The sequence below is a fragment of the Fonsecaea erecta genome, assembly GCF_001651985.1.
Source record: "Fonsecaea erecta strain CBS 125763 chromosome Unknown Scaff7, whole genome shotgun sequence".
Lineage (NCBI taxonomy): Eukaryota > Fungi > Ascomycota > Eurotiomycetes > Chaetothyriales > Herpotrichiellaceae > Fonsecaea > Fonsecaea erecta.
The window spans coordinates 424,769-444,910 of NW_017387250.1; the positions used below are offsets into that span (position 1 = coordinate 424,769).

At 54.9% G+C, this 20,142-nt stretch overlaps 10 protein-coding genes across 10 annotated transcripts; 5 read left to right on the top strand and 5 right to left on the bottom strand.

Annotated features, from left to right (window-relative positions):
• Nucleotides 1-647: 647 nt before the first annotated feature.
• Nucleotides 648-1,414, top strand: AYL99_08002 (hypothetical protein; the record flags this gene model as incomplete). Its single annotated transcript, XM_018839510.1, has 2 exons — nucleotides 648-848; nucleotides 911-1,414. The coding sequence occupies 2 exons, from the start codon at nucleotides 648-650 to the stop codon at nucleotides 1,412-1,414; spliced, it is 705 nt and encodes a 234-aa protein (XP_018690631.1).
• Nucleotides 1,415-1,952: 538 nt separating this feature from the next.
• AYL99_08003 (hypothetical protein) lies at nucleotides 1,953-3,032 on the top strand (the record flags this gene model as incomplete). Its single annotated transcript, XM_018839511.1, has 1 exon — nucleotides 1,953-3,032. One exon carries the CDS (start codon nucleotides 1,953-1,955, stop codon nucleotides 3,030-3,032), a length of 1,080 nt encoding a protein of 359 aa, XP_018690632.1.
• A 442-nt stretch (nucleotides 3,033-3,474) lies between these two features.
• Nucleotides 3,475-6,094, top strand: AYL99_08004 (hypothetical protein; the record flags this gene model as incomplete). Its single annotated transcript, XM_018839512.1, has 3 exons — nucleotides 3,475-3,531; nucleotides 3,589-3,690; nucleotides 3,740-6,094. The coding sequence occupies 3 exons, from the start codon at nucleotides 3,475-3,477 to the stop codon at nucleotides 6,092-6,094; spliced, it is 2,514 nt and encodes an 837-aa protein (XP_018690633.1).
• A 922-nt stretch (nucleotides 6,095-7,016) lies between these two features.
• Nucleotides 7,017-8,336, bottom strand: AYL99_08005 (hypothetical protein; the record flags this gene model as incomplete). The annotated part of the gene is made up of 1 exon (XM_018839513.1): nucleotides 7,017-8,336. The coding sequence occupies one exon, from the start codon at nucleotides 8,334-8,336 to the stop codon at nucleotides 7,017-7,019; it is 1,320 nt and encodes a 439-aa protein (XP_018690634.1).
• Nucleotides 8,337-8,614: 278 nt separating this feature from the next.
• AYL99_08006 (hypothetical protein) lies at nucleotides 8,615-9,331 on the bottom strand (the record flags this gene model as incomplete). Its single annotated transcript, XM_018839514.1, has 2 exons — nucleotides 8,615-8,750; nucleotides 8,877-9,331. 2 exons carry the CDS (start codon nucleotides 9,329-9,331, stop codon nucleotides 8,615-8,617), a joined length of 591 nt encoding a protein of 196 aa, XP_018690635.1.
• Nucleotides 9,332-9,732: 401 nt separating this feature from the next.
• Nucleotides 9,733-10,594, bottom strand: AYL99_08007 (hypothetical protein; the record flags this gene model as incomplete). The annotated part of the gene is made up of 2 exons (XM_018839515.1): nucleotides 9,733-9,935; nucleotides 10,069-10,594. 2 exons carry the CDS (start codon nucleotides 10,592-10,594, stop codon nucleotides 9,733-9,735), a joined length of 729 nt encoding a protein of 242 aa, XP_018690636.1.
• A 1,798-nt stretch (nucleotides 10,595-12,392) lies between these two features.
• Nucleotides 12,393-13,874, bottom strand: AYL99_08008 (hypothetical protein; the record flags this gene model as incomplete). The annotated part of the gene is made up of 2 exons (XM_018839516.1): nucleotides 12,393-13,005; nucleotides 13,063-13,874. The coding sequence occupies 2 exons, from the start codon at nucleotides 13,872-13,874 to the stop codon at nucleotides 12,393-12,395; spliced, it is 1,425 nt and encodes a 474-aa protein (XP_018690637.1).
• A 669-nt stretch (nucleotides 13,875-14,543) lies between these two features.
• On the top strand, nucleotides 14,544-15,830 carry AYL99_08009 (ribokinase; the record flags this gene model as incomplete). The annotated part of the gene is made up of 1 exon (XM_018839517.1): nucleotides 14,544-15,830. One exon carries the CDS (start codon nucleotides 14,544-14,546, stop codon nucleotides 15,828-15,830), a length of 1,287 nt encoding a protein of 428 aa, XP_018690638.1.
• Nucleotides 15,831-16,137: 307 nt separating this feature from the next.
• On the bottom strand, nucleotides 16,138-17,467 carry AYL99_08010 (hypothetical protein; the record flags this gene model as incomplete). Its single annotated transcript, XM_018839518.1, has 5 exons — nucleotides 16,138-16,765; nucleotides 16,826-17,024; nucleotides 17,078-17,282; nucleotides 17,346-17,353; nucleotides 17,416-17,467. 5 exons carry the CDS (start codon nucleotides 17,465-17,467, stop codon nucleotides 16,138-16,140), a joined length of 1,092 nt encoding a protein of 363 aa, XP_018690639.1.
• A 623-nt stretch (nucleotides 17,468-18,090) lies between these two features.
• On the top strand, nucleotides 18,091-19,689 carry AYL99_08011 (hypothetical protein; the record flags this gene model as incomplete). Its single annotated transcript, XM_018839519.1, has 1 exon — nucleotides 18,091-19,689. The coding sequence occupies one exon, from the start codon at nucleotides 18,091-18,093 to the stop codon at nucleotides 19,687-19,689; it is 1,599 nt and encodes a 532-aa protein (XP_018690640.1).
• Between the last annotated feature and the right edge of the window lie 453 nt (nucleotides 19,690-20,142).

Sequence of the window (20,142 nt, forward strand, 5' to 3'; positions counted from 1 at the left end):
TTTGACGCAAGCACTGCGAGCCAGTAGTAAGTAGTATGTATTCACACCGTCGACGCTTAGTTAGCGACATCAGCCTTGCTGACTGACTGGCACGTACACCCGATTTCTTTGGCGACCCCGGATCTCGGGTTCCTCAAGCCCCTTTCCCCCATATGAGTAAACCACTCCCCCCCCCGGAACAGGTGACCTACTTCGCACGAGTTGTGAGCCAATTCTCAGCTTAGCTCGATCAGGCATGTATCGATGCCCCTCCCGATCTTCCTTAAATGTCTATATCCTGATAAGGCCGCAACTCACACTGCCTAATGGCGTGTATATGTGGGTGTTTGTGTGTGCGTGGTGTTTTCCTTCCTATGTACCTGCTCTTAGCGGCTAGATGCACCATGACCGAGCAGCATGACGCCACCACATCAGCATGGTCCATCCCACTTGGCTGCAGAACGCTCAAATGTCGCCTGAAAGAGCCATGCTGCAGTTATACTTTGGCCCTCACGCGAGGCCCGGCCGTCGCCGTGGGTGGCGATATATAAACCCCAGCGTCTCCCTCCCTGCATCGTCATCAAGCGTGTCGCCAACCGAGTCCAGGGTTCGATGCTTCGGAAGCTCCAAGTTTGTATGTAAAGTGTATAATGTATTCCTCCCATGATATGTCTGCACAGATGCAGCCCCAAAGCCGTTCTGGTCTGGTCGCTGCCGAGGGGGGCGTGAATAGCTCAGAGCCATGGAGCGGCTGTGCCCACTACTCGTCCGTTCTGGCGGTTGGCATGTCTTGGGGGGACGACGAGAACGGCTTGCAGGTTGTCCCTGCATCACAGAGCCGAAACCAGGCCGTTTATTCACCTAACCTGGTCTGTGCATTTCCCGATTTGCCCCAGTCTTGTCACTGGCAATGTGCTGATTCGTGCTCCAGTATCCACAAGCATGGGCTGGATCCAACTGGGAGGGGACTCCAATAGACGCTGGGATTCCACCGAGTACGCCCCTGCAGCATTCACTTCGAATTACTGTCGACGGAAGTGGGTCAAGGTCGGTGGCCCCTGGTGCTCAAACCCCAGGGGACAAATCGGTGGAGGAACTACAAGCTCGGACCAAATTGGTAAGTCCAAAAGCAAACACGACATCCACGGGGCCTCCAAAGGTTGACCATGAACAACTGGTGCTCCAGGAGCGGCGTCGTGCTCAGAATCGTGTCTCGCAGCAGGCATTCCGTGCGCGCAAACAGAGCCACATAAAGGGGCTTGAGCAACGGCTCGAGGCATTCCAGGCCGAACACGAAACGATGCTCAAGGATTTTACACGCAGAGAGGCAGAGATCCACCAGTTACAGACAAGGATTGCAGAGCTCTGCCTTGAGATTGATATGCTCTTATGCGCACGAACATGCTCCGACGACGCGGCACCCTTTGATCTCTGAACTCACCAGCAGCGTGAGGTATGTTGTTGACTTCCCAATACCAAACAGGGGCAAAGTCTGACAAATGGAGCGAGCCACTGCGGTGCGAATGATAAGGATGAGCAACGCCCGAACATTGCACCAGCGAACTTCCCAGTGCGAAACACCGGGGCCAGAGCTCAGCTTCCGTCTTCCTCTGCCTTTGCACGCAGACTTAGCTGAAAAGTCGAATATTGGGAAATCTCAATCACCCATGTTTCAGCCTATCATTAATTTGACGAGTCTGACGAAAAAGTAACCAGGCAACCGACCAAAACGGAAAACTTATATCGAGCAAGAGTCCATTGGACTTCCCAAAGGAGGACAAACCACGCGAGCCCAGATGCCGGAGTTAGGAGATAGCGGGTACCCCCTTGCCCAATATCGACTTGGTACTTTGTGACCAGGGCACTCTGGCTGTGACCAGGACAGAAGATAGACCTATAAGTAATGGTGATGGACCGGACCAGACGGGCATATAAGAGCATTGTCAGAGATTGTCGGTGCTTGACCAGCCAAGATGATTGCAACGACCCATCCGGAATACAACCAGCATACCGAGGCGTTAGACGTCGCGAAGGCGTTTCCTGAAGCAATCCGGGGCAAAACAATCCTCGTTACTGGAGTGAACCGCAAGGGCATTGGCTTCACCACCGCCCAAGCTTTTGCCTCCCAGTCTCCCGCCCACCTGATCATCACGGGACGTAGCATCACCAAGCTCCAAGAGTGCCGCGATGAGCTCAAGCAACAATGGCCGGACGTCGATTATCGCCTGCTGATAGTGGAACTCTCCAGTCAGAAGGCTGTTCGAGCTGCCGCTCAGGAAGTCCTCGCCTGGAGCGATGTGCCACGTATCGATATTGTGGTGAATAACGCCGCCGTTGCTGGCGTCCGGGAGCACACGATCACTGAGGATGGAATTGAGCTAACCTTCGCCACAAATCATATCGGGCACTTCTTGTTCACTGGTCTCATTATGCCAAAGCTCCTCGAAGCCGCAAAGGCCAATCCAAAGGGAGCCACACGTGTGGTCAATGTGAGCGCCGCTGCAGCCGAATGCACCGGCATCCGATGGACCGACATCAACTTCAACAAGAGGTCCTCCGATCTACCTGCGGAAGAACAGCCAAACTACACAGTCCTCGCACAGTGGGGGATCCACAACGGGCCTGATCTGTCGTACATCCCAGTGTGGGCATATTACCAGAGCAAAGCAGCCAATGTTCTGTTTGGCGTCGGACTTACACAACGGTTGTACGAAGCCCATGGCATATTGAGTGTTGGTCTCCATCCCGGAGTCATTGCAACGGAGCTGTCGAGGCGCTCAACACAGGAAGAGAAAGATGCTATTGCCGCGAGGGCTCGGCAGGGCGAGTTTACCTACAAAACCCTGGGTGCAGGGGCTGCAACGAGCCTGGTCGCTGCCGTGGATCCCAAACTCGGCCCGAGCGAGATCAAAGATGGCAAAGAGGGGTGGGGAGCATATCTGAAGGACTGTCAAATCTCGCACGATGGCGATCCTCGAGCAGTATCGCGCGTGGAGGCTGAGAAGCTGTGGAAGATGTCAGAAGACCTCGTCGGAGACAAGTTTTCCTGGTAACGGCGATATGGTTGATGATATAATGCTTTCGGCAAGGGGTGCTGCCGATGTTTTCATGAAGCGACATGAAGAATTGAATGACGGATAATTTCATTCACAACGTTCAAACAAGATGTTTCCGATGCGTAAAAGCGGCCTGGCTTGCCAAGCCCAAAACGGCGACGGCGGCGTCCGACATTTTGCTCCTGGCTTCGACTTTCATCTCTGGTCCGTCGCACCATCCAAGTAATAAATGCACAAGGCGCCTCTGTTCGCGCTTCCATCCTCTCTAGCGCTGTTGAACTTCCCGTCGCGGGTGCGATGTTTCAGTAGGATCGCAAACCACCCCCATCAACTTCATCCCCGTGGCTTGAGAGGTCGGACATTGGATGACCACAAAGAAAATGCGGTAACCACTGGGCACGCTTTTTCATCACCTCGAGATAGTAGATCGGGAGCGAAAATGTCGGGAGCTGAAGAGCAGAAGAAACGAGGCGTGAGGGTCGCCGTCGAGGGTTGCGTGAGTGTCGCGGTGGCGTTGGAGTTTGGTGATGGCTCGCTAATATTGCACTTCCAGGGTCATGGGACGCTTCATGCCATCTACGCTTCTGTGGAAGAGTCTTGTCGCGTGAAGGGCTGGGAGGGTGTTGACTTGCTGATCATCGGAGGTGATTTTCAGGTCAGTATTCCGATGCGAGTGTCCTCACAAGGCTAATGGACATTATCAGGCAGTAAGAAACCAGCATGACCTCAACGTCACGGCCATGCCTGTCAAGTACAGACGCATGGCCGACTTCCACGAGTACTACAGTGGTGTCCGAACCGCCCCATATCTCACCGTCTTCATCGGCGGCAACCATGAAGCGAGCAACCATCTCTTTGAGCTTTATTATGGTGGCTGGGTCGCGCCGAACAGCTACTACCTCGGGGCTGCCAACGTTGTTCGACTGGGGCCTCTCCGAATCGCCGGGCTGACGGGGATTTGGAAGGGCTACGATTACCGAAAACCCCATTTCGAGCGTCTGCCCTACAACCAAGAGGACATCAACAGCATCTACCATGTGCGAGAGATGGATGTCAGAAAGCTGTTATCTCTCCGCTCGCAGGTCGACATCGGTCTCTCGCATGACTGGCCACAAGGTGTCGAGTATCACGGAGACTACAAATGGCTCTTCCGGAAGAGGCATGACTTCGAGGCGGATTCCGCTGCCGGGAAATTGGGGAGCGTTGCTGCCAGACAGTGTTTGGATCGGTTGCGGCCGCCGTACTGGTTCTCTGCACATCTCCATACTAAATTTGCCGCCGTGTTCTCACACGACAAAAGTGACACATCCCAACCGGCAGGCTCTCGGCCCAATGCGACCGCGGGGACGGATGCACTGTCAACAGTCTCAGGTACGTTATCACAAGGAAGTCAGGTCGTCCCACGGCCAGAAGACCGCCAGCAAGTGTCAGCGTGGCAACAGTTTCATGGCTCTGCGCAACAACAAGATGCTCAAGAAAGAGACAAGATTCTAAAGGAGCGGGAAACGGAGCGCCTTCAGGAAGAAAGGACCGGTGCCCCGTCCGGCCCACAATACTCATACGAGGAGACGTTCAACAGGATTGGGAAAGGGGACGGCCTCGAGCGTACCGTGGTGTCGACAACGCGAAGCCAGGTTAACCCGGATGAGATGGACCCCATCCCAAATCTCGACGGATGCGGCTGCTCGAGACCGACTAAGAGACAGCGCCGAGAAGATGAGTCACCGGGTCCTCCCATCCCCGGTGTGCCTAACAGCGGAGTTCAACCCGACGCAGCAGCATTTCGGTTGGACGGTGCGAATGCGAGCTTGCCTGGACCACCGAAAGCCGAGGTGGACAACCCAGATGCTATCGATATCGACATGAGCGACGACGACGACGACGACGGCGACGACGAGACTACCGCAGTACCCGGCGAAGACGCCACTATACCTCGAAGCAACCCTTTTCGAATCCCCGTTGGAACAGGCAAAGCCACCGACAATGATAGCATGAAGAAATCGGATATGCCTCAGAGTCCGTCTGAAGCGAGCGAGGACGGCGGTGTCCAGCTGAGTGGGCAGTCCTCACCCTTCACCCCAATGCCCGGTATCTCTTCTATCCGACACGAGGCCATTCGCCCGCAAAACTCGCCCGAGGTTTCCAAGATGTCGTCTGAGACGGACCTGAACCCGCGCGCACTGCCATTCGATCCGCATCCGCCTGCCAGCCGAAGTGCTGAAGGGGTTTCAGAGCAGCCACACGCCGAAGCGGCACCAGAGAGGCATTTCGGGGTCGTGGGCAGGAATGACGATGTGCCCGACGAAATACGAGAGCAGCTTGTGGCTCTATCCCAGACCTTCGCCCAGAAGGAACCCGTCGAAGTCTCTCCCCCACTGCCGTTTCCCGAGAGTATCGCCAACAAAACCACCTACTTCCTCGCCCTGGGCAAATGCGAAATGTACCAGGAATTTCTCCAGCTGCTCGAGATCCAATCCATGACTTCTCCCCCCGAGGACGAGATCCAGCGGCCCCTCAAACTCTCCTACGACCCCGAATGGCTCGCCATCCAGCGTGTTTTCGCCCCCGAGCTCCGACTCGGCGGGAGCCCGCGGGACCGGGTCCCTCCGCATCGGGGGGAGACGTACTACCGCGACCGCGTGGTCGAGGAGCAGGCATGGATCACCGAGAACGTGGTCAAGCCCGGCAGACTGCAGGTGCCGGAGAACTTCAGCGTGACGGCGCCGATCTACGATCCGAGTGTCCAAGTCGCAGCCACCGAGATGCCGCGCGAGGTGACCAACCCGCAGACCAGCGCGTACTGCGCGTTGATCGGGATCGACAACAAATTCGACATCAGTGAGCAAGAGAGAGACGCCATGATGCAGCTGGGCCCGCGGCCCGAGAGCGCCGAGTTCCATGCGTACCATAACCGACCGCGGCAACATGGACACGGAGGAGGAGGAGGTGGTGGTGGTGGTGGGAGCAGTCGTGGACATTATCGCGGCCGCGGCGGTGGTGGTGGGAGAGGAGGTGGGCGTGGAGGAGGCAGAGGACGAGGGAGAGGACGACGGTTTTAAGACAGGACAGCACACCGATGATGGCGAGTTGGTGCTGAACGGGGTGTGTGAGTGAGTGAGAGGGAGAGAGGGAGAGGGAGGGCAAGCTTGTTCTTCTACTGAACCAGCAACCCGCGAGCAAAAGACACGTCCAAATAAGAAAGACAAAATAACAAAAAAGGGCACAGCACAGCACAGCACAGCATCTGCACACCTACCTACCTACCTACCTAATCGCGGACTGGACTGGATTGTATTGCCGTGCAGTCCCTGGAGTGTGCTCTATGTTCCCCCACCCCCTCCCTCTAGTGTATGTGTGTGTGTGTGTGTGTATTACACGGGATGTACAACAAACAGAAAGATCAAGACAGATCAAGAAACAGAAATGTATGGTTGGATGCGGATGGATGAGAATCGGAATATAAAACAGACAAAAGCAAGACGGACAGGAAGGATATTACCTCAGAAAAAACAAAAGAGAGAAGGAAAAAAAAAAAGGATTTGATACCCCCACCCCTAAGCAAGTAAGCAAGCAAGCAAGCAACGAAACACAGGACAGGGCAGGAATGAAAGGCCAGACAGGCCAGAACGGATAGGATAGGATAGGATAGGATTGGATTGGATTGGATTGGGTGGATGGGATGGGACAGGGACAGAGACAGAGACAGGGAGAGAAAGAAGGGAAGGGAAGGAGATTTCATGATTGCATAGTTGATGGCGCACACACACACACACACACACACACACAAGGAACAGCGATTGATTGATTAATTGTAAAGTCGCCAACCAACCAAATCAGCCTGAAGAAAAGTGCAGAGTGGACGAGAGAGAGAGAGAGGCTTGATCATCCATCCATCCATCCATCTGGTCATTCTTTCATTCATTCATTCATTCATACCTCGCCCCATTTGAGTCATATACCTGGATCGGTTCATTCATTCATTCATTCCACAGTAATAGGAACGGCACCACTACGAGTACTAAGACCACCACCACCACCACCACTGGGTCCCGCAGCGGCGTCGTGGTCGTCCGTCTTGTCCGCCCTCTCCAGCCGACGCAGGAACTGCTTCTTCCAGGCCTCAAAGTCGCGCGTCCGCTCGGCGTCGAGCAGATCGAGGGCGTCGTGCATCATGGTCGCCAGGCCCGGGAGCAGGACGTCCTCGGGGTCGTCGTCTTCGTGCTCCATGCCTCCTCGCACGGGATCTGTGGAGGATGCGTTCCGTCTCCTCCTTCCCGACAGGATCGGATCTTCGTCTTCTTCGTCTTCTTCTTCCTTTTCCTCCTCCTCGTAATCGTCGTCTTCATCTCTATCAAACTGATGACTTGCACCGGAATTGGCACTCGGATCAAAGTCAAACACCCTCTCCGGCACGCTGGCCCACCAGTCCTGACCCCGACAGAATCCCTCGCGGTTGATGCGCCGGATCCACGCCTCGACCCCCTTCGTGCCGGGCTGATACCCCAGGACCTGCACGGCCCGGGCGCACGTCGACTTGTACACGGACGTGGTCATAGCGGCGGTCTGCATGCGCGTCAGGGTCATGAGATAGAGGGCTATCACGAGACCCGTCACGGTCTCTTGGAGGGACGTCTCGACGTGGGCGGCGTCTTCGTCCGCCGGCGGCCACAGACCACTCAGTTTCAGCACGACGCAGGTGCCGGTGTAGACGTGCGGCGCGAGCAGTGGAGTCGAGAAGGTCTTGCAGAGTTTGCGGATTGAGGGCATCGTGTAGTCTGGTGCTTGGCCGTCGTTCTCGCCCTGGCTGGTGGTTTTCTTCGCGCTCGCCTTGATCGTGCCCCGAAACTCATTCTTTCGGCCTGTCGACGACTTGGACGGCGTGCCCGGTTCACTCTCCACGGTCATCGTCCGCTTGACTGAGCCGTCTGCCGTCCTCTTCCTCCCTCCTCCGGGCGTCGACTTGGGCGTCGCCGTCGGTGTAGTTGTAGTCGCTGTCGCAGTGCCATCTCCGTCCAACACCCTCTCCAGAAAGGCCACCAGCTTCTTGTACACGGCCGGCTTGCAGGGCGCTCCTCCCGTCTTGACCGCGGGCAGCCGACACTTGACTCGCAACCGGGTACAGGCGATCTCGCAGCACGCGTAGGCGCGGGCAATCTCCTCGTCGGGTTTCAGGTGCGAGGCACGCTGGCGGGATTGGGCGAGCAGGGATTCGCACAGGTGGACGAGCGGCGCGGGCGGGTTGGCGGCGTGGGTGGGGAGGAGGCTGCTGAGGGATTGCTGGATGGCGGGAGAGGAGGGCATTCTTGGTCTCGGCGTAGTTGATGAGGAGCACAGAGAGGGTGAGAAGGAAGAAAGAAAGAAGACTGATTGATTGGGGATTACATATTATTTCCATTGAGAGACACCACACCTTTTGCAGACGCGTCTCCGGCGTCTACAGCGCGTCGCAGGGGCCAAAGAATCCTCCGTACCGCTCGCTATTCGATTACGATGGCACCCATCAGTTCACCACCAGTGACGACTCTGCTCATAATCTCTGGAACTCTTGGTAATGATAATGACCATCAAGAGTCTCCTCCTCACGGTGCTCTGAAGACTGCTCCAAACACGTCTCCTGTCACTGCCGGGAGGCCTCGAGCCGCCACTTGAGTCGGCACGTCGTCGGCGCCGGGATAGACCAGGCCGGTCCAGAACGGCTGCTGACACGCGGTGTCCCTAGATGATACACACACAACATCATCGCCGGAGTTAGCTCTCGTCCCAGATACAGATACAGATCCTGACAGCTACAGCAGGGCCATATGGTGGGTGGATGGGTGGGTGTCCAGGGTGCACGCTTACCGATAGAGATCGACTTTGACGCCTGGGTCAGGCCCCAGCGAAGCCCAGCCGCCATGGGAGGTGATGATGGCGCATTGATTGTAGGATGACGGGTCAATGGCGGTCCAGAAACACGTGCCTTCATTGTGGGTATTGGCAGATGTAGATCTGGCGACGACAGTCAGGCAGTGGCACTCTGGGGACTTTTTTGGGAAAGGTGGGTGGGTTTGGAAGCGAGTCAAGGGAGGGAGGGCAGGGGAACTCACGCCGTTGGTAGCTCGATCATTCAATTTATCTGTCGGACTCTCGTCGGCTGGGTTGGTGGCATTGAAGTGAATCTGGTTCTCGGCGGCGGCAGCAGCAGCAGCAGCAACAGCAACAGGACTGTCTGCCACAGAGAGCGTTGCGTCGACAAAGCCAGCAGCGACCAGCAGGCCGAGCAAGAAGGCAGAAAGCCAGGAGGGGTGGGAGCTCATGATTGCGGTCGGTTGAACGAGATACGTCTTTCTCTAGCAGGTCACTGGAAAGGGGAACAGCACAAGTCTGTGAGAAAGAAGAGACAATGAAAAATGGAAAGGACGGAGAACTACTCAGGGGACATTCATTTCATAGTCTCTGCACGCGTCACCGCAACTCCAGTCCACGATGGGAAACAAAGACCCGCGTGCACGAGGTGAATCGTTGACGATGGAAAAACTGAGACAATCGAGTTGCGGCTGCAAGAGAGTCACGAGAAGACAGACACGCTTCTCTGCGATCCCAAGTCCACTGGGCTACTGACTGACTGACTTGACTGGCTCATTGACTGCCTCCCTCAATATACATCAAGCCCTTCCCTCCCTTCCCTTCCCTCCCCTTCTTCTCCTTCTACAGCCACTCACGGCAAGTAGACACTCATCTCCAGTCCATTCGTGTAGGGCAGGGTCAGATTCTGGAACCCGCTGGCCGGGTCGCGCATGTACGCCAAAAAGTCCTTGTACTTCTCCGCCGAGCCGATGGTGTTGTCGGCGATGACCACGGTGCCGCGCCGCATCCGGGGCTGGCACAGTTTGAGCACGGGCAGGGCCATGGGGGTCCAGACTGCATATGCCCGCGAGGAGAAGGGTGGAGGTTAGTTGGTATGACCAGACACACACGCACACACACGGCGCGAGAATAATATCGAAGGAATCAAAGAGAACAAACAAACAAACCGGAAAAGGAAAGCACTCACTGTCCAACAAAAGCAGATCTATCTCTGGCACATCCTTCTTCAGGGTCTCGAGAATGTCACCCTCACGCAGGTCAATGCAGCCGGTGATATCGTCTCCCACCTCCTTCCAGTGCTGACGGGCCCGGTCTGCCTTGGCCTTTTCGTACTCGGTCGCGATGACCACGCCCTCCTTTCCCTTTCCCTCCTTTCCTCCCTTCTTGATATTCTCCGACACCGCCAGCGCCAGGTAAATGGTGCTGACGCCGAAGCTGGTGCCGGCCTCGACGACGACCTTGGCCCCGATGGCCCCGCACAGCTGGTACACGAACTCGGCCTTGTCGCGGTCCAGCGCGATGAACTTGTCGCGCATGAACTCGTCGAACCCGCGTGCCGTCACCTCGGCCGGGGAGATGGCGTCCTCCTGTGTCCGCGACGCCGCGTGCAGCCGGTCCAGCAGGGCCAGCACGTGCGGCGGGGCGCGGAGGGGCGAGGGAGACTGCACGCCGGGGGGAGAAGAAGAAGAAGAAGAAGAAGAAGAAGAAGCCATGCCTGGAGAATGAAGAAGTAGAGTAGAATAAAATCAATAAATGAGACTCCGGTCGGTCGGTCACTCACTCGGTGAGGTGTATGTATGTATACCAGGGAGAACCGAACTGTTTTTCAACACGAGAATTTTCAGTCTCAATGGCAGCCGGGCTTTCTATGAAACTATTATGTACTTTCGTATCATATCAGGTACTTATGTGAACCTCAGAGACACCGAGTTCGGAGCAATGCATGGCAGTGGCAATGTGACTCACTACCAGTAGCTAGCTAGGTACCGAGTACGGCAGTCGACGTCCCCGCGTGGAGAAATGAGCGGGCGGCACTTTCGACTTCCTCCACGTCGTGACCGCCACACGCGCTGAGTTCATCCTTGCCCTGAATATTATTATTATAGCGGTATATTGGGAAGCCTCGAAGCTATCACATACATATACTATCTCTGTCCAAAAGACGTCACATTGACTCTGTTGACGCTCGATGTCGTCAGCCAGGTTGAAAAGGTGCAGAACTCGCCTGCTGCTGTTAATTAATTACTGGAGAGCACCATCCCGGTTTGGCTCGCAGAATAGAATATTCACATCTGTGAATCCTGTTACAAATTATAATACTCCGTAGCCAACTCGGTCCACGATATGTGCCACCATGTCCCCGCCGCAGAGCACATCCTTCTGGATGTACGAGGGTGCAGCTACCGAGGTTCGAAGCCTTAGTTAGTTATTGTTGGGAACGCCGTACTGTATGTGAATAGGCAGAGGGTAGCGATTAGGCGGATAGTGGTTGTCTAGATTATTACTTGACAGTGTATCTCAACTAAACTCTGGTCAGTATGTGGAAAGGGGAGATCCTTATGCGAAGAGCGTGCGGTGCTTAAGTACCAAGGCTGGTGTTACGAACATACCCTGCACATACAGCTGTTAAAAGAGACAAGGCTGAGAGTAATATAAGGCTACCGGACAGAGTCGGGCGGGTTACCTCAGTATGGATACAGAAGCTATGAGAAACTACCCCTCTCGTTTCGGGTGGGCACGAGTCGTTAAGTCGTTATCTATAGGAGCTACAGATAGTTGCAATAGTACACAGGCCTTCAATCAGACAATCCCTACCGCGTGGCGTAGGCTCTCTAACAGCTCATGTCACGTATCCGCCTCACTGGGCGATTCGCGAGATGGTCCCCCCCTCCTCCTCCTCCACCAATTGGGATCCGCGCCTGGCTCGACGAGTATCTGCAGTACCTTCTCGTGACTATACTCACTTGCCCAGATCAATTTCTCGTGGATGGACGTAATACTTCCGCCCAGATGGAAAGGTAGTGGCACCACTTCCACCAACCGAAAACTCCTTAGCAGTCTGGTGGATGAGATATATTCGATCGTGATTCATGAAGATAAAAAGACTGCACAACTGGCGACTATTATTCAACAGCCTACTAGGATTGAGGTTGGCCTTGTATAGGGACTTGCGCTGCGGTGCGCTACAGTGGCTATTCCGAGAGCGATTGCTATCTTAGAGTACAAACGGAGTATGTACAGGACTGTAAAACCACAGGATTTTGCGGGGTGTATCATCATTATCATCATCCTCTCATGCTGTGCGACGTACAGGATATAGACGCAACGTCCAGCCTGACGCCGTGTGCAACGAGTACGACGTATATGATGTATCCTGCCGTCCATTCCAAGAAGGAGACCTTCGTCTCTTCCAGAAGGTCTCATGGTCAATCACACATAGTCAATCATAGGCTGCACTTGGGCCGTTCAGTTCCCGTTTCCCACTGTGTGCCTGCGTCTGCTGCGGCGGGATCATTCTGCACTATCTGCACCCAACCCTGCCCGCAAGGACTCCTCCGTGTAGAAGCGCAACTTGACGTCGCTCGGGTAGTTGGCGCTCGCGAAGCACGAAGCCCATTCGGCCAGCGACACATGCTCGACAGAGTCCAGTGAGACCTTCACGTAGAACGATGGACTGTAAGGTGGTGACGGCGTCATCGTGCCGGCCGAGCGCTTGGTCGGCGGGCCGTGCGAACTGGGTAAGGTCCGCAGCTTGATGCTCGGGTGGTCGAGATTCGGGTATCGTTTGTGGTATGGCGAGGTGATCCTCCTCCACACTTCTCTGTCGTTCTTGTTATAGTCGTCCAGCCGATCCCGGACCATGTTGATCGTCAAATTGGACCGAGACGGCTTTAGTTTTTCAAGCACTTCAATCAATGCTCTCAGGAACGAGCGGCTGTACGCGTACGCCACGCTCTGGCGGTCCGAGGCGGCGAGAATCTCGTTGGTGCCCTTCATGCCACCCAACGAGGCATTCCCGGCAAAGCAACAATTCAAGATGATGAGAGTGTCGCATGGCGCGCTGTGGAGAGATGGCTGTATCGAAGACCAATCCACACCATCCTGGGATTCCGAAGTCGCACGGCTAAAAGAAGAATACTGTCAGCATGTTGCTCGGAGCAACAGAGGATGGCTAGCTCACGGGATCCAAATCGATGGGCCAAACCCTTCTTGTCCTCTCTCGACATCCAACGGATTGAAGCCGTGTCCCGCGTAAACCACGATCACGAGCTCGTCCTTCTTTCCATGCTGGCGTATGAGCTCGTCAATCTTCCTCTTAAGGTTTTGGTGGGGTCTGTCTTCGGGGATCTTGAAGATGTCGCAGACGTGAAAATTGAACAGTTTCACGAAACAATCCCTCAGCGCATTGAGCTCTTGTTCCAGCCGCAGATGGGGTTCCACCGCTTCAAACATGATTGGCAGCACCGTGACCTTGGTATAGCGCCCGTTGCGCGTCAGGTCATCGTTGAGCCTCTCGGTATTGTTCAAGCTCCTGACAAGTTCTTCAATCTGCTGAGGAGCCACAGAGCCTGATGTGCCTTCCAATTCATATGGCCCGGTAAAATGTGTGAAATCGACACGAACATTGCGCACTATTTCTGGGGGCTCACTTGCCAGATGATTCCATGCAGCGGGATCATTGGCGACGAGTCGAGGGATCGAAAGGTCATACGTAAGTCGATCACCGGATGGAGATCGTGCCTGTAGACGTGTGTGGCGTACCTTCAGACCGTTCTGTAGCCAGCGATTGATGACGGCGAGTTGTTCGGAGTCGCTGATCGGGCCCTGCACAAGCACTTCCATCCGAACCTCAAGATCATCCTGGCTTGCTTCCGGCGACGGGGGCCGTGTCGAAACCTCGGAGGATACTTTTCCCCGCGTCCTCTCATAAAATTCTTCTAAGTCGGCAAAGCCTGACGAATCAGACCGGTCATCGGAGTAAGTGCTCATCATCTTCGAGACGCTCTGTGCTCACCGCCAGGGGATGGATAGTTACCGTAATGACCAGATGAATGAATGAGTGAGTTTCTTCAGCCCCAAATAAATCTTGTCGAAAACCCTGCTCTTTTTCTCATAGCTCGCCAGGCTGTCTCAACTTCACGGGACGAGATGTCCGCGAGCCCAGTCTGGGAACTGGAGCGGGGTTTTGGATTGAGATGCTCTGACCAGCATCGTGCGCCAACCAACCAGCCGTCGATGTCAGGTTACACAGCATATTTCGTGGCAAAGCTGAGGAGTAGGCAGCCGAAGGCGGTACACTGGCACATGATGGAGGCCCTTTTGAGCCGCACAAGCCATAAAGTCTGGAAGTAGTTCCAGTCAATACGTACGAGAAACCTGTTTGTCTCGGAGCCCAGGCAGCTGAAATTTCAAGGTGAAGATTCTGCCCTCGTGTATTGTAGACGAGAAGTGTGAGCCGGCCCTGGTCCTATTCGCCCAAAGGGAATCTGCCTGCGTCATTCGGTTGGTAGTGGATGCCTGTTGAGAGCAAGGATGGAGGCTGCTCGTCGCCTGATTGCCTGATGGAGTGCCAGTCAAATAAGGGACGTCAACCGGACAACGGATTCAAGCCTCTCCATCACCTGGAAGCAGACGTGGAAAGGAAAAGAACAACCCCAAACCATGTCGTTCAGCTCGACATACATTGGCTTACCCTGGAGTAAGGAAGCCGCCACGAGTATGCGTCGTTCAGCTTCGGAAGCAACACATCGTCCAAGCATAATCGCCCCCTCGCGTTCAAGCGCAGAGGCCAGCCGTTCCAGCATAGATTTCGACCCGGGCGAGTTCGACTCCTCGAATTACCGATTCCCCCTGTATTCGGACACCTTCCGGATAGCCGTCATCGGTTCTTTGAACTTTGACCACATCTGGGTTGTCCCTCGACTGCCACAACCATCAGAGACTTTGATGATTGGCAAGCACAGGACCACCCCGGGGGGCAAGGGTGCCATACAAGCAATAGCGTGTGCCAGACTCTCGCACACGCGCAATGCAGGCTCTGACGTCGGCGTCGGTCGTTTCTCCCGGAGAGCTGACTCTGCCAGCGCCCCTTCTGGGAGAAGGCACAGTAGCATGGATCTCAAGAAGGGTGACATCAAAGTCAGTATGATTGGTGTTGTGGGACAGGACTCCGCGGGAGACAGAATCGTGCAAGCTCTGTACGCGGACAGGGTTGACACCGAACATATCGTCCAGTGCCGAGAGGAGGAGACGGGGAGAGCGAGCATTGCTCTGGGAAAGAACGGCGAGAACAACGTGCTGGTCTGCCCGGGCGCCAATTACAAGCTCACCCCGAGCCAGATTCGCACAGATCTTCGGGAAGGTTTTCCACATCTCCTAATTCTGCAGATGGAAATCCCCGTTCCCACCGTTGAACATCTCATCAGAAAAGCCGCAAAAGAGAGGATCCCGGTTTTGCTCAATGCAGCCCCGGTAATGGACGAGTTCCCGCGGGAACTCCTTCGCTCTGTGGAACACCTCATCGTCAACAAGCTCGAAGCGGAAGACCTCCTCAAACAACGCCGGACCGAACAGGAGGGAAATCGAGAAGCAGAAATAGCCAAGGGAAGAGAACTATGCAGGTCGTTACTGGGGATGGGTGTGAAGTATGTGGTCGTCACGATGGGTGGCCACGGGGGAGTAGCCGGCACAAGACAGCAAGGTGGTGAATTACACATGGTTGATTACAAGGCGGCAGGTGTCGAAAAGGTCGTCGACACCACAGGCTGCGGCGGTGTCTTTATCGGGGCGTATGCGGTCCAGTACATCAGGCAGAAGTTCCCCCCGGGAAAAGGATTTGACATTGATCGAGCTGTGAAGTGGGCAGCCAAGGCAGCTGCCTTGAAGGCGCAATCCTTTGGCTCTCTCGATGGAATACCATGGGAGGATGAGCTGGAGGCCGCTGCGTGAAGACGGCCTGGATATGTGTTCTTAGTACTTATCCTGAGGTGCTTGTGTTCGTTACATGGCCAGAAATTCTTGGGAAGGATCGTTGAAGCGTTCAATGTAATAGAATATTGCTGGTAGTGATGTTGGCGACAACGATGACGGTGGCAATAATGAATTCCTTGGCATATTTGATCGCTTCGCTGTGGTTGATACAGTCGCTCCGATATCAAACCTAATACACCGTCAAACAAGACTATGAACCCACGGGCCAAGAACCCTAGCCCTCTGTGCTAATGCAGGACGTTGCTTGTCTGAAGCTCTCTTCTCTTCAACGTGACATCTCATCGGCAGTCTTTGTGCATTGCTCCAAGACATCCCAGAATGTATGTGTATGCAGTTTTCTAGGAATCCTCACGCCTCTAGCAACACCATCGGGTCCTGCCTCTACTTTCTCGACAATGGTCCTGCCTACTTGTCCTCTGACCGCATCCAGTGGGCTATGTGCTCCGTCCGTCACAACTTTGACATGGTATCGATCGCCGTCTTCCTCGTATATGCCACTGGAATATCCGAACAGGGCAGCCACCGCGAGCGGATCATGCAACGGAGGCCCTTCATACACATCGAACCACTCGACGTAACTCTGTGCGAAGAAGGTGAGAATCTCGTGGAGAAAGAGACGGAGCTGGCTGGGCTTGTCAGATCCCAAGAACCGTGCTCGGACCTCCGTGGTCGCCAGACACTGATGCGTCAGATCGAGTGTGACGAGAGTCGTTTTGGCTGCTACCACGGGGTTCGAAAAGACAGCTTGGGCGGCTTCGGGGTCGCAATAGATGTTGAATTCTGCCCAAGGAGTCTCGTTGCCAAATCCTTCCCCTTGACCCAAGGTTTTGCCAAATTCTTTCGAGACCTGAGGGCAGAAATCGCCTCCAACCGCACCACCCATAATGCTCACTCTAGCAAACCGCCCGATCAGAAGCAAGTCCTTCTCCAGGTTAAAGGTATGCTCGACTTACCCAGCAAGATGGTGGGCGACCTCAGGATAGGCCGAGAAAAGCAGTGCAGCGTTCGTGCAAGGGCCTGTAGCCACATACCATGCAGTTTGAGGTGGCTGGGCCATGATAGCATCGCGAGTGGCAACCAGAAAATTCACATCCTTGACGATATTTGTCGTTGGCTGCGGGAGAAGACTCGTACCACCCAAGCCTGTGGGACCTACTCACGGGTCAGCACTGAAGCATACATTCTCTGAGAGAGGCAGTGTTCACCATGGATGTCCGGTGTCTCGACTTCTTCTCGGCAGAACGGCTTCAGCGATCCAGGATAGACCTTGACATCGGTCCTCCCCACGGCATTGAGCACAGCACTTGTGTTGTTCGTGGTGTGGATTTGCGGAGCATTGCCATGGGTTGAGCTAATACCCAGGAAGTTCAACTGCGGATGATGTGCCGCAATGAGAATGGCAAAGACGTCCTGTAGTGTTTCTCAGTTGGTTATATTCTCGCTGTTGTGATGGAGGGGAGGGGAGAGTCCTACATCATGCCCTGAGCATGGTCAGCAGCCACCAGACTCTCTGCCAGTACAGACGATCACGGATTCAGCTTACCTGTGTCGACGTCCAACCAGACCGGTATTCGCTTGTCTATGCCGTCTGTCATTGTCTCGCCTCTGTTGAGCCTCCTACGTTCCTGCACAGATCGAAGCCCGGCCTAGGATCTAGGCTATGCCTGTGCTCGCTTAAGTCGCCTCTCCCAAGTCCAGAAGGCTGCAACCCGTTCAACGGTTTCGATGCAAGCCCCTGGTATATCAGCAGAACCGAGCAGTTTTCAGTGGTCTCGGAAGTGGACATTCCCGCGTGCGGTACTCCGAGGAGAGGGCTTAATGGATACTAGGTGCGCCATCAGGTCCCTCTGTGTCATCTCGCCACTCAGAGTTTTTACCGACACACACACGGGCGATCTCCTATCTCGTGTGCGGTAAGCTAGTGCAGGTATCGCTGCCCTTTCCCACCGTTCGGGTCTGGTGCCAATCACACGGCTCATTGCATTCCATGCCCATGTGGCCCCCTTAGATTATCGCGGGGTGAGACCTTCTCAAGCTGGTAAAGTCTGATAACTCACAGTCTAGGCCCAAATGCCCTATCAGTCTGTTGGAGATAAGGATGGAGAACGCGTGGCGAGACCTTCTCGTCGCTTGCCATTGATATTGTTTCGTGCAGACCTCGAGAACGTCTGGTAGCAAACTCCCCTTCAGCATCATCACAAAAACCACCACAAACAGGATGGCAGCCCACGGATCGAACAGCAGCACCACGGCCGCAGCAACGACGGAGGATGTCCTCAATCTGGAGAGCTTCGGCTACAAGCAGGAGCTCAAAAGAGACTTCTCGCTCTTCGGCATGTTCGGCTTCGCCTTTTCAGTCTTGACCTGCTGGACCGCCCTGGGAGGCTCTTTAGTGGCGGCCATCGAAGCAGGAGGCCCGCCGGTCATCATCTACAGCTGGATCGGGGTTTCTTTCTTCTCGCTCTTCGTCGCCTACTCATTCGCCGAGATCTGCAGCGCCTTCCCCGTCGCCGGCGGCCAGTACTCGTGGGTTGCCATCTTGACGCCGCCCAAATGGGCCAGACTGACCTCTTACCTGTGTGGCTGGTTTATTGTTATTGGCTTCTTGTCGGCCGGGGCTGCCAATGGCTTCATCGGCGCCAGTTTTGTTCTTGGGATGGCCCAGATCGCCCATCCAGACTTTGTCATTGAGAGGTGGCATACGTGCCTGGTCTGCTATCTTGTCCTGATCCTCGCCGCCGCCGTCAATGTCTGGGGTCGCCATCTGTTGAACAAGATGGGCAAGGTCATGATCACCTTCAACTTGCTGTCCTTCGTGGTCGTCATCATCGTCATTCTGGCCAAAGATCAACAGAAAGCGAGCGCGGCCTTCGTCTTCAAAGACTTCAACAACAACACCGGGTTCGGCAACTCGTACGCAAGCTTGTTGGGGATCCTGCAGGCGGCATTTGGCATGACCGGATACGACGCAACGGCACACATGACGGAAGAGATGCGCAATGCCAGGAAAGATGCTCCGAAAGCCATCATCTGGTCGGTCTGGGTTGGTGCATTCACGGGCTTTGCCTTCCTCATTGCGTCCTTCTTCTGCATCCGCAACCTCACCGCCATCGAGACGTCCTCGACCGGCGTACCTCTGATCGCCATCTTCTACGAAGCCACCGGCAGCGTGGGCGGGGCCATTGGCCTCACCACCCTCATCACCATCATCGCCTTGGTCAGTTTGTGCTTCCTCATGGCCCAAAGCTCGCGGGTGATCTTCTCTTTTGCTCGCGACCACGGATTGCCCTTTTCTGGGATTATCAGCAAGGTTCATCCGACGCTGCATGTCCCCACCTACAGCATCTTGACCGTCCTCGTCGTCAACATGGCTCTGATGGCCATCTACTTCGGGTCTGTGACGGGCTTCAACACCGTGCTGGGGATCTCCACGGAAGGCTTCTATCTGTCCTACATCATGCCACTCCTCGTCCGCATTTGGGGCCGCCTTCAGGGTCGAGAAGATATCGACAGCGCCTACTCTCTCGGTCGATTTGGTATGTTGTTCAACGTCGTGGGCATCCTCTACCTGACGTTCGCCGCCATCGTGTTCAACTTCCCTTCGGTCAGCCCGGTCAATGCCGATAATATGAACTATACTTCGGCTGCCGTCGGCGTCTGCGGTCTGATTGCTGCCATTACGTGGGTAACGACCGGTCGTACCCACTTCACCGGCCCGCAGCGCGGTGGCATTCTGGAGGGAAGATTCCCCAGGCTCGTCGACGACGACGTTCACCACGTCAAGCCTGCTCCGAGCCCCAAAGGTCTCGAAAATTGAAAGAGTGGTTACTAAGTTGAGCGCTCACTTGTACAATACTACTACTGTGTACAAGCACTTGTCCGGAATGGACTGGCGTATATTTTTCTGATATTGTGGGATCTGGGAGCGGGTGAATCGTTCACCTCCTTTGCATATGTACCGACATCAAGGAGGCCCTTGTTCGGAATGAACTGACGACGATATGAATGAACTGGGATTTTGCTTTTCTTTTTGTTTTATGATGATACCCTCACCTTGTACTATTATGATTGAGCGACATGGTACGGGGCACTTGACCGGTGATGGTCTGGGGTACTACCGCGTTTGTTTCTGTGATTGTTTTTAGCAATTTACAAGACTGTCGTTATCCACTGCAAACCGTCGCTTCTTCGCGACGGGGACGACCACAGTAGCTAAGCTACCTAGTATTCGTGCATACTGAATCTATACACTCATTTGTACGCACGCATT